Here is a 12,669-nt window from a genome sequence, read left to right on the forward strand (position 1 = left end):
CATCACTTGATTCCGATTATTCACTGATATCAGATATGTGAGATGTAGAGTTAGATACATAGATAAGTGGATAATCAGTGAAATATGAGATCCATTAACTACCAGCTAAATAAGAGCTGTATACATAGATGAGCAGATAACAGAATCCTGCACCCCGTGGACGGGTGGATCACAGGTCGGTATATAGACACGTGGATAGATATAGTTACACTCATCACACGATTCCCGCTAATTATGGATTCATTACAGGTGTCCTATGTCCCCTGGATTTTGGAGCCAGCTGGGGGAGGTTGTAGGAAGCTTTGCCCCATGGCCATTTCCTCTCCTCTCGGGGGCAGAGTGGGGTCTGTGTGCCGAGCCCACTTCTCCACTCAGTGCTGATCTCTGCTCTGGGCTATTGGCATGTTAATTGTGTATTTGCATTTCACAAAGCACAGCTCTGGATATAAGGAGGCTCAGAGCTCAGGACCCTACATTCTCCAGCAGAGATCACCTTCTCCTAGTACATCTCCACCTGAGGATACTTTGCCTTCTACCAACTATCATGCAGCCCACTCCTATCTTCCCAGGGCTTAGCCATGACTTGTCTCAGGCTCCTGCTCTGCCAGGGGCCATTCAGGACCATTCAAGACCAAGGAAAACCTTCGATATTGAGTCCATACTATCCAGGGAGGATAGACCGGCTCCCCGAGTCGCTGTGGAGGAACCCGGCTGGCAGATGCCCTCTGCACCCTATGGCTTCTCCTATGGGGCCATGGCCTACCCTCCAGTATGGCTTGGCCTACCTGCAGCCTTCCCCGGCTATGTCCAGCCCCAGCAGCACTTCAGTGGAGGGTGCAGATGTCTGTACCCCCTGTGCAGCCACAGAGGTGAGTCCACACTCCTCATATTCTTATAATAATTCTATCTAATTAGTTTTAGTGCTAATAATATTTTTACAATAAGTTGTTTAGATCAGGAAAGATGTGGATTTTTTTTCTTTAGGTTAATTGCTGAGACTTGTATTTCTCACATCAGAATAATTATCTTGGATCTCACTTGTAGAAGTTGCAGCTCTGTGCGCTTCAGTCCTAGGAGCGCTCCTTCCTTCCTTCCTTTTGCTTTCTTGTGCTAACATCGAGACCTTCTACTTTTTCCAGATCTTGCAAACACACTCTGCACCATGCGTCCCATAGTATCTCTGCCCTGCAAGACAGGACCTTACAAGCCGAAGAGATTTAGGACGATCTTCTCTCCAGAACAGCTGGAAAGGCTGGAGAAGGAATTCCTACAGCAGCAGTATAAGGTGGGGACTGAACGAGTGGACCTGGCTGCCACACTTGGCCTCACGGAAACTCAGGTAAGAATTGGCACATCCACTCTGTGACTGTCCTCAAATTGAGCCCTTTTGGGTTTGAAAATGCATTTATTTGTTAGCTGAATGTGTTTTCTATGTAATATATGATATACAGTGCCTTGAAAAGTCTTCACACCCTGTGAACTAATTTTTTTTCACATTACAGCCACAAACTTACATGTATTTTAATGGGATTTTATGCGACACCAACACATAGTAACAAGTATTTGTGGAGTGTAAAGGGAATGATTCAGGGTTTCTAATTATTTTAAAAATATAAAAATGAAAATTGTGAGGGGCATTTGTATTTACCCCAAGTCAGTACTTTGTAGGACCACCTTTCTCTCCAGCTTTCTCTGCAATGTTTTGGAGTCTGTCTCTCCAGGTTTGCACCTCTAGAGGTGACATTTTGCCCCTTCTTTGTACACTCGCTCTGTGAGATTGGCTGGAGACGTCTGTGATCAGTCATTTTCACATCTTGTCACAGATTCTCTGGGACTTATGTCTCAATAAAATATACTTAAGTATGTGGGTGTAACATGAAAATAGGTAAAAAGGTGGAATACTCACTTGGCATCAACACTTTTTCAAAGCACTCTGCATAATATATATATCACTGTAGTGTAGCTAGAGTCTCAGTGTCTTTACATCCTAGTTTTTAACAATGTCTTCTCCTTTCTTCATAGGTGAAGGTCTGGTTTCAGAATCGCCGCATAAAGTGGCGGAAACAAAGCCTGGAGCAAAAAATGGCCAAAATGTCCCAGGTTAGAGTCCTCCCAAAAGACCAACCAGCCTCAGACCCCAGAGAAGAGCAGGAGAACGAAGTAGATGTGGTTCAGTAGATCTTCACCTAGACCTTCATTCTCTACTGAGGAATTCTGCTGCTGACTACAGAATGATGCAATTTTTCTTGGCCAAAAACCATTATGGACAATGAGATGGAGGCCCAACGAACTAGTCACTTTGATGAGGAAAGGTCAACATTGGAAAAACCTTACTCTACATGTCCTTGTCCTCCAACCATGAAAACTCCAATCAAGAGATGTGTGATGGACTTCTTCATCTCCTCTTAGAGTTTGGATGACACATTGGTGACCTATTTTGTAGACCATTTGGCATGGAGGACTGTATAATAATTCTGCGATCTTCCACATATGAAAAATTGGCTTTATATTTTGTGTAATTTATAATTGTAGGACAGGGGTGGTGAACAAAGATCTCCCTGAGTCATTGGCAGGGATAAGGCGCAGTATATATGATTTGTCCCTCACCTTACTGTGGTCCTTTCTAGTAACTATGTTACTGTTTCCCTTTGTACTTGCGTTGTCTCAATGCATTATGCACTTTTCCCCCATTTGCAGCAGAGTCTAGTTATCTAGGACCTGATTTGTGGATTTTTCCCAATTTTAGTCCTTAGAGCCAAGAACCCAAGTACTGATGGTGTTGTCTGTATAATGTTAATACCCCTCCCCTGCCTTCTGATTGTCTGGAGATTTTTCAATCCGTTCCCTGTCCTATAATGCATCTCAGCCTCTATGGGGGCCTGTGAAGGACCATTGTTACTGCATATTTGTACGTAAGCCATTATTTTATTTAAATCAGATGTTTTTTACTGATATTTGTCTTTTAAAATAAGTTTTTTTAAACTCTTATTACCCAATTGTCTTTGGTCAATCTCTTCTCTTAGCATTCGTTCTCATGTTTCTTATTATAATGCTTTTCAATTCTAAAAACATTGAAATATTAACCAAAACTTTTTTAAATGTATTTATCAATCATCTTTTCAAAAGTGATGAATCTTTGTAATAAGCCGGATTACTTACCGGTAATGCTCTTTTAATGAATATAGAGCACTAGATAGAAGCGATATATATAACGACGTTTCGGCTCAGCCCGAGCCTTTATCAGTTTATCGCTGCAAAATAGAGAAAAATACATCAAAATATATACAGAGACCAAAAAACAATTGCAGAAAAAACAGAAAAGAGAATATACAACACCAAATAAACATCATCCAAATATAATACAGTGATAAAAACATATATACATAGACATTATACTGCTTTCACAGAGAACATGGATGTACGAAGCTGGAGCAAAAGCCCAGAAAACTAGTACCATACTCAATAGAATAAGGGGAATAGGGGGAAAGAAAAGGATTACCTGAATCCGTTTTCAAATCTTTTGAATAGATTGCAAGAGAACTCCCAAGAGAATAGCCCAAGTAAAACGGCTGAAAGGAATTCGTCAACATCATGGTTAGTAAAAATAGAAAAATAGATAAAGTTGTAACCGTAGTTATTCTGGTTTGGTTATCTGTGTGTGGTGTATAGTGCATCAGCATTATGGGGAGAAAAGCATAAATACCATCCTTGTGATGAGAAGACTTATGCTCCTATTGATCATGATGATATTAAAAAGGACTAAGTATATGGTAATGTCATCAAAAAGTACTAGCCCACAGAGTGTCTAAATAGTATAATGAGATAAATAAATCCACACAGGATGGCCATTTTAAGCAACGCTCTTAAAAGAATGCAGGACATCTCACATTACTATGTGTGTTGCGCATAATGTGCAAAATGTCAGTAAATTACTATGTAATAGCGCTCTAATATAGATGTCATTTGGAGGGAGAGTTACCTGTGATTTTAGTGCTGTAAAGCGGCGCTCCCGCGCCTGGCTGCAATGGCGTCATGCTATAACCCTCAGTATGTGGCTGTATTTATATGGGAGCCCAGGTGGCCGCATCCGGCTGGAAGTAAAACCCCTGAACCGGAAGTGACGTCGCGCTGTCTTAGTATAGACACTGCGCATGTCTGTGATGGTTGTCAGGGTGATCAGCAGATTGGCGTCCCTGTAGTTTATCTGATAGCGCCGAGTAGTGTGTGTAAAGTGCGTAGAGGCTATAGTTGTATGACATGTGGACAGCATCATAATATTGCAAAAAAATAATAAGAAAAGCTAATATATAAGCAGGCATATGGAAAACAATAAACCATGAAAAGAAAATGAAATATGCAAAAGGAAAAACAGAAAATAATAACAAACAAAAATGGTAAATAAGAGGAATAAGCGAATGAAATTAAAAAATAAAAAATCCAAAATAAGAGTCCAGTGGGACAAATGGGATTCTTTCTTTTGCACATGTCCTCGGTAGAGGAGATGAAGGGGTTAATACCCGTTGTTTTTCAACCTCAAGTAGTTTTGCTGGATAACATCTGTCCTTAAATTTTTTTGTCATAATATCAAGTTTCTCATTACGAATATCATGATCAGAGACGATACGTGCCACCCTATTAAATTGCGAGCGTGGAAGACTATTCTTGGTGGCCTTTGGGTGACAACTCGAATAGTGTAGAAGACTGTTGGCATCCGTTGGTTTACAGTATAAATCTGGACTTTTATTTTGGATTTTTTATTTTTTATTTTTAATTTTCATTTTTTAGTCTTATCTTTTTATTTTTTACTTTATTTTCTTCATAACCCTATATATACACAATGCATGCATATTTAACTAGTTGCGCATGGTCAGCAACATTGTTGGTTTTTTATTTTTATTTTTATTTTTTATTTTATTTCCATTTTGTTTTTTCATTTTTCATTCCCTATTTTTATTTTTACTTTTATTTTTTAATTTTATTCGCTTATTCCCCTTATTTACCATTTTTGTTTTCTATTATTCTCTGTTTTTCCTTTTGCAAATTTCATTTTCTTTTCATGGTTTATTGTTTTCCATATGCCTGCTTATATATTAGCTTCTCTTATTATTTTTTTTGCAATACTATTTTTTTGCAATACTATGATGCTGTCCACATGTCATACAATTATAGCCTCTACGCACTTTACACACACTACTCGGCGCTATCAGATAAACTACAGGGACGCCAATCTGCTGATCACCCTGACAACCATCACAGACATGCGCAGTGTCTATACTAAGACAGCGCGACGTCACTTCCGGTTCAGGGGTTTTACTTCCGGCCGGATGCGGCCACCTGGGCTCCCATATAAATACAGCCACATACTGAGGGTTATAGCATGACGCCATTGCAGCCAGGCGCGGGAGCGCCGCTTTACAGCACTAAAATCACAGGTAACTCTCCCTCCAAATGACATCTATATTAGAGCGCTATTACATAGTAATTTACTGACATTTTGCACATTATGCGCAACACACATAGTAATGTGAGACGTCCTTCATTCTTCTAAGAGCGTTGTTTAAAATGGCCATCTTGTGTGGATTTATTTATCTCATTATACTATTTAGACATTCTGTGGGCTAGTACTTTTTGATGACATTACCATATACTTAGTCCTTTTTAATATCATGATCAATAGGAGCATAAGTCTTCTCATCACAAGGATGGTATTTATGCTTTTCTCCCCATAATGCTGATGCACTATACACCACACACAGATAACCAAACCAGAATAACTACGGTTACAACTTTATCTATTTTTCTATTTTTACTAACCATGATGTTGACGAATTCCTTTCAGCCGTTTTACTTGGGCTATTCTCTTGGGAGTTCTCTTGCAATCTATTCAAAAGATTTGAAAACGGATTCAGGTAATCCTTTTCTTTCCCCCTATTCCCCTTATTCTATTGAGTATGGTACTAGTTTTCTGGGCTTTTGCTCCAGCTTCGTACATCCATGTTCTCTGTGAAAGCAGTATAATGTCTATGTATATATGTGTTTTTATCACTGTATTATATTTGGATGATGTTTATTTGGTGTTGTATATTCTCTTTTCTGTTTTTTCTGCAATTGTTTTTTGGTCTCTGTATATATTTTGATGTATTTTTCTCTATTTTGCAGCGATAAACTGATAAAGGCTCGGGCTGAGCCGAAACGTCGTTATATATATCGCTTCTATCTAGTGCTCTATATTCTTTTTTGGCTCCCACATGTTTTGTACATAATAAAATGAACACTTGTTGGCATTATATTTCTCTGAGTGTGCGGTGATTCTGTATTATTATTGGTAATAGGACCTACAGGTCCGTTACACCTGCACCTCAATAATAAGACTTGAGTGCACGCTATTTTTCTTGATTGCTCTTTTAATGAGTCCACGAAAGCACCCACTGGAGGTATCGGATCCGCCCCATTTGGAACAGGAAACCCTACAGGAAAGATAAAAGGGGGCGGTCCGCCTCTCCTCCTCAGTTTTGCATTTCAGAGTACCAGGAGGACCGCCAAGGATTAGGCAATGTCTTGTACTTATAACTTTACTTATCCAACTTTAGCAGATATACTTTTAATATTGATATTTCTAGCAGGGAGGGAAGTGAGCGGGTGCTGTCGTGGACTCATTAAAAGAGCATTACCGGTAAGTAATCCGGCTTTTTACCCTTCGCCACGACAGCACCCACTGGAGAGATTCCAGAGACCATCACCTGGGTGGGACCACCGTGCCAAGGACAGTCCTGCCAAAGCTTAGGTCAGAAGTAGACGAAAGGTCAAGTCTATAGTGTCTATAGAAGGTAGAAGGGGATGACCAAATTGCCGCCTTACATATGGTTTCAATTGGAACGTTTCCCTCTCCGCCCAGGAGGCCGCCATTGCTCTGGTGGAATGTGCTCTGATGTCTTCCGGAGGTTCTTCATTTTTTGCAGAGTAGGCTAAACGAATGGCATCCCTGATCCATCGGGAAATGGTGCCCTTTGTGACTCCATACCCTTTTTTATGGCCCTGAAAAGAAATGGAGAGCCCTACACTGCCTCCAGCTCTCGGACCTTTCAATATACTTTAGGACAGTTCTTCGGACGTCCAAAGCGTGGAATTTCTGCTCTTCCGGAGTGGAGGGATCTTCAAAGAAGGTTGGGAGGAGTATCTCCTGAGACCTATGGTACTTTGTTGATACCTTAGGCAGGTATGAGGGGTCTGGCTTTAATATTAATCTATCCCGATATACCTGCAAAAAGGGTGGATCTATGGACAGGGCCTGGATATCACCCACTCTCCTAGCGGATGTCAGTGCTACCAAGAGGGCCGTCTTAAATGATAAATATTTAAGGGATATCGTATCTATCGGTTCAAAAGGTTCTTCTGTCAGGGCGTCTAACACCAAGTTTAAGTCCCATGTAGGGATTGTGGGTATGTGAACTGGAGTTATTCTTTCACATGCTGTAATGAATCGTGATATCCACTTATTCCCTGCTATATTATGGCCATACAGCGCCCCCAACGCAGACACCTGTACTTTCAGTGTGTTTACTGACAAGCCCAATTCCTTCCCTTTTTGTAGGATTTCTAAGATAGGAACTATCGGGACTTCTGCTGTATGAGATGCTGTATGAAACTGTAGGAATTTTTTCCATATTCTTTTATAAATTTGGGTTGTGGACTGCTTTCTGCTCTGTAGAAGCGTAGTAATTAATGATTGCGAAAACCCTCTTGATCTTAATAGGTGCCTTTCAAGTTCCACGCCGTCAAGTGTAAGTTGTTCACTTGAGGGTGGAAGAAAGTGCCTTGGGAGAGTAGGCTGGAGTTTGAGGGGAGAACCCAAGGATCTGTCACTGACATAATTCGTAGCCACGAGAACCACGGTCTCTTGGGCCAGAAAGGTGCTATCAGGATTACTCTCACCTTTTCCTCTCTGATTTTCCGAATCACTTGTGGCAGGAGAATCAATGGCAGGAAGGCGTATGCCAGTTTGAATTTCCATGAGGCCTGGAGGGCATCCAGTATGTCTGGGTGATCTGCTGGAGACAGGGAAGCAAAGGTCTTTGTCTGTTTTCCCTTGTGGCGAAGAGGTCCACTTGAGGATGCCCCCATAGAGCTACTATGTCCTGGAAGATCTGGCGATTGAGGCACCACTCCCCTTGCCGAAGTGTGTGTCGGCTTAATAAATCTGCTTCTTGGTTGTCCTCTCCTCTGATATGAAGAGCTGAGAGGGACAACAAATTGCTTTCGGCTAAGTTTAAGATTCTTGCCGCAGAAGACATCAGAGTCTCTGATCGAGTACCTCCTTGTCTGTTTATGTAGGCCACCGTGGTGGTGTTGTCCGACAGGATCCTGACATGTTTCTGTTGAAGCTGTGGAAGGAAATGATGTAGAGCATAGTATACTGCTGTCAGTTCTTTTAAATTAGATGAGTATTCTCTTTCCTCTCTATTCCATCTTCCTTGACAAAAGCTATTCCCCATATGGGCTCCCCAGCCTTGGGGGCTAGCGTCGGTGGTTAGGATACCAGATGGTACTATGATCCATGGGACTCCTGAGGATAGATGGTCATCATCTAACCACTAGAGTTGAGCGAAACGGGTCGAAAAATTTCAAAAGTCGCCGACTTTTGGCAAAGTCGGGTTTCATGAAACGAAACCCGACCCTAGGATGAGGTCGGCCACGAGGTCGGCGACTTACGCGCCAAAGTCGAGTTTCAAAAGTTTGTTTTGCGCTCTTTCAGCCAATCAGGATCCACGGACACTGGGCAACGTGATGACATAGGCAGGGGTCACCACCATCTTTCAGAAGGGCATGCAAGTGATTGGCTTGCTTTGGTGGGCGTCACAGGGGGTATAAAAGGGCGTGCACGCCGACCGCCATCTTACTTCTGCCGATCTTAGTATAGGGAGAGGTTGCTGCTGATTCTGTAGGGAGAGCGTTAGGCATGGAAGAAGACCAAAAAACTGCTTCTGCTGCTAGCGATTTGGCCTGCATAACACACCAGTCACTGTGTGTGCAGTGCAAGGGGAGGCTATATTGTGGTGTATCAGTGGTGTTGGTTGTTGGGCTGCCTTTTAAGGCTTCCTGACAGGCTGGCATTGCTGTTTACCCACTGCTCCGCAAACTGCTTTTTTAAAAGCAATCCAATCTCCCTTATCCTCTAGTCCCTTTTGTCACAGCTGTGCCATCGAGCCTGTCACATAGAGCTCAGATATCAGTGGGCCTCACACAATCCAAAAGTGTCCATCCAGTGTCCAAAAGTGTGTGCAGAGATTCAAAATCTCCCTTATCCTCTCGTCACTTTTGTCACAGCTGTGCCATCGAGCCTGTCACATAGCGCTCAGATATCAGTGGGCCTCACACAATCCAAAACTGTCCACAAGTGTCTGCAGAAATTCAAAATCTCCCTTATCCTCTCGTCACTTTTGTCACAGCTGTGCCATCGAGCCTGTCACATAGCGCTCAGATATCAGTGGGCCTCACACAATCCAAAACTGTCCACAAGTGTCTGCAGAAATTCAAAAGCTCCCCTGTCCTATAGACACCTTGTACCTTGTTTTACATTACTATATAGTTTGTTGGATTTTGTCTACATTTCTACCAAAAATGAGGAAGGCTGGTGGAAGAGGCCGTGGAATTGGGCGGGGGTTGGCAGCTGGTAATGATGGTGTTGGTGGTGGATCTGATGGTAGTGGCAAGAGCAAAATAGGACCGAATGCAGGAGGTGTTGAGCCTGCGTCGTCATCTGGCTACATAAGGCCTCGAACGCTTAGTTTTCTAGGATTTGGCAAACCGCTTTTAAAGCCAGAGCATCAGGAAAAAGTTTTGTCTTACATTGCTGACTCAGCCTCCATCTCTATCGCCTCCTCTTCTTCAGTTGTAAAAAGTAAAAGCACTGAGTCATCATTGGAGGCTCATGTTCATGAACCACACCTTTCCTTGTGTCCTTCACCCCAACCAAGATTGAAGGATGACGCAGGCCATACTACTGATTACTCCATGGAGCTGTTTTCACATACCATGCCTGGATTATCAAGTGAAATGGTGAATTACCCAGGCCAAGATGAATCTGACATGGAGTGCACTGATGCACAGCCGCTGATGGATGATTCTGCTGGTACATTCACTCAGAGCACTACATTGTCCTCGCAGTGTACAGAGCCAGATTCTGACCCTGATGAGACTCAGGTGCCCCTTCCCGCACACTATACCACCATACACGGTGACACAGAGGAAGGTGCACATGACATAGAAGAGGAGGTGATGAATGACCCAGTTGTTGACCCAGATTGGCATCCATTGGGGGAAGAGGGTGCTGCTTCCAATAGCTCAGATGAGGAGCATCCACAGCAGACATCGACATCGCAACAGCTGTTATCTGGCAGGCCCGGAGCACTCCAAAGACAGGTTCCAAACATCAAAAGAGTTGCTGGACAGCTTGTCCAGAGGGTCAAAAGATCACAGCGTGCTAGGCCGCAAAATGTCTGCCAAAGTAGGAAGAGTGCAGTGTGGCACTTTTTTGAACAAAATCCTCATGATCAGGCCAAGGTTATCTGTAAGAAGTGCGCAAAGACCTTTAGCCGAGGGAAAAATCTGAAAAATTTGAATACCAGTTGCATGCTTAGACATTTAACCAGCTTTCACTTGCAAGCGTGGACACAACACCAAACCTCAAGTGCCACATGTGCAACTGATCACAACGAAGGTAGTCAGCAACGCTACATTGTTTCCCCCACTGTAAGCCCACCGGTTAGCACAGCAGCAAATGTTGAGGTGTCGTTGCAAGGCCACAGCAGTCAGGGAATCCCACTGTTATATCAACGAAAGACTGATTCTAGGCCATCAGAAAGAACACCAACTCCATCACCATCATCATCAACCCTCTCTCAGTCCGCCCTGTCCACCGCTACTTCCACCATACGCAGCTCTCAAGTCCAGCTCACCCTCCCAGACACTATGAGTAGGTCAAGAAAGTACTCAGTCTCTCATCCGTGTACACTGGGTTTGAACGCCCACATTGCCAAACTAATCTCGTTTGAGATGATGCCCTTTCGGTTGGTGAAAAGCACAGCTTTCCGCGAACTCATGGCCTATGCAGTACCACGCTATGACCTACCCAGTCGCCACGTCTTCTCTCGAAAAGCCATCCCAGCCCTCCACCATCATGTGAAAGACCGCATTGTCCATGCACTCAAGCAGTCAGTGAGCGGAAAGGTGCACCTCACAAGTGATGCAAGGTCCAGTCGGCATGGCCAGGGCCGTTACGTGTCCATCACTGCGCACTGGGTTAATGTGGTGGATGCAGGGTCCACAGGGGACAGCGGTGGTGGGACAGTGCTGCCTAGCCCACGGTATAGGAAACAGTTGGCTGAAGGCGTTCGACCCTCCTCCTCCTCCTCCAGAAGCGAAAGCTCGTCCACAGAGCGCAGTCGTACGAGCACTCCATCTGCAGCTGCCACTGTTGCACACGATGTGTCCCCCTATCGAGCAGCTAGTGGAAAGCATCAGCAGGCTGTGTTGCAGATGATGTGTTTGGGCGACAGAAACCGCCGAGGTGCTGGCCGAGTACTTGAAGCGACAAACTGAGTCATGGCTGGGCAGTGTACATCTTGAGGCAGGCAAGTTAGTTAGTGATAACGGCCGTAATTTTGTGGCAGCCATAGCCCTTTCAAAACTCAGCCACATACCTTGCTTGGCTCACACCTTGAACCTGGTGGTGCAGTGCTTCCTCAAAAATTATCCGGAGTTAACAGCCCTGCTCCAGAAGGTGCGAAGACTGTGCGCGCACATCCGCCAGTCGCCTGTACACTCCGTTCGTATGCAGAAGCTGCAGCGATTGCTCCACCTTCCCAACCACCGCCTCATTATCGACATTGCAACAAGGTGGAACTCCACCCTGCACATGGTGGAGCGGCTGTGCGAGCAGAGGCAGGCCATAATGCATTTGTGGGCGGATACACGGCCAGGCACTTTGAGAGCAGACATGGAGTTGACAGGTGTGCAGTGGTCGAAGCTGAAAGACCTCTGTAAAGTCCTTCAGTGTTTTGAGGAATGCACACGGCTGGTAAGCGCAGACGACGCCATCCTAAGCATGAGCATCCCACTTATGCGTCTGCTCATGCAAACTTTGACGCACCTTAAGGAGCAGGCGTCTGCAGCCAATGTTGATGAGGAGGAAGAGGAGGAGGGAATCCTTGATGACATTCAGCCATTGTCTGCTCAGGGACCTCTCCTGGACGAGGTGGAGGAAGAAGAGGAGGATGATGATGGGGATGATTACTTAGGGGAGGAGGATGCATCTCGTGGGGCAAGTGAAAATGTTGGCGTGGCAAGGTCTGGTACAGGGTTTGTGCGTGACTGGAGGGATGTGGATTTGCCAGAAAGTGCTCCTCCACCCAGCACTCGCAGTGCATCATTGACACCGGGAACATTGGCCCACATGTCAGATTATGCCTTGCGGATCCTAAAAAGGGACCCCCGCATTGCCAAAATGATGAACGATGATGACTACTGGTTGGCCAGCATCCTGGATCCACGCTATAAAGGCAAATTACAAAACATCATGCCACAGGAGAACCTTGACCTAATATTGGCTAATAAACAAGCAACTCTGGTAAATCGGTTGCTTGAGGCATTCCCAGCACACAGCAGCGGTGA

The 12,669-nt window shown here is 44.2% G+C and overlaps 1 protein-coding gene across 1 annotated transcript; it reads left to right on the forward strand.

Annotated features, from left to right (window-relative positions):
* The first annotated feature begins 544 nt into the window (after positions 1-544).
* LOC141098857 (homeobox protein not2-like) lies at positions 545-2,212 on the forward strand. Its single transcript, XM_073586816.1, has 3 exons — positions 545-869; positions 1,140-1,339; positions 2,023-2,212. Exons 1-3 carry the CDS (start codon positions 545-547, stop codon positions 2,176-2,178), a joined length of 681 nt encoding a protein of 226 aa, XP_073442917.1. The 3' UTR covers positions 2,179-2,212.
* Positions 2,213-12,669: the final 10,457 nt, after the last annotated feature.

This window comes from Dendrobates tinctorius, unplaced genomic scaffold (genome assembly GCF_039654945.1).
Source record: "Dendrobates tinctorius isolate UK_male_01 unplaced genomic scaffold, ASM3965494v1 ptg000095l, whole genome shotgun sequence".
NCBI classification, from domain to species: Eukaryota; Metazoa; Chordata; class Amphibia; order Anura; family Dendrobatidae; genus Dendrobates; species Dendrobates tinctorius.

Excerpts from the sequence above, each read along its gene's own strand:
- LOC141098857 (XM_073586816.1), top strand. The coding sequence starts at position 545 with ATGCAGCCCACTCCTATCTTCCCAGGGCTTAGCCATGACTTGTCTCAG. Across the intron at positions 870-1,139 it reads CCCCCTGTGCAGCCACAGAG|ATCTTGCAAACACACTCTGC; the intron begins GTGAGTCCACAC and ends TACTTTTTCCAG. Across the intron at positions 1,340-2,022 it reads TTGGCCTCACGGAAACTCAG|GTGAAGGTCTGGTTTCAGAA; the intron begins GTAAGAATTGGC and ends CTTTCTTCATAG.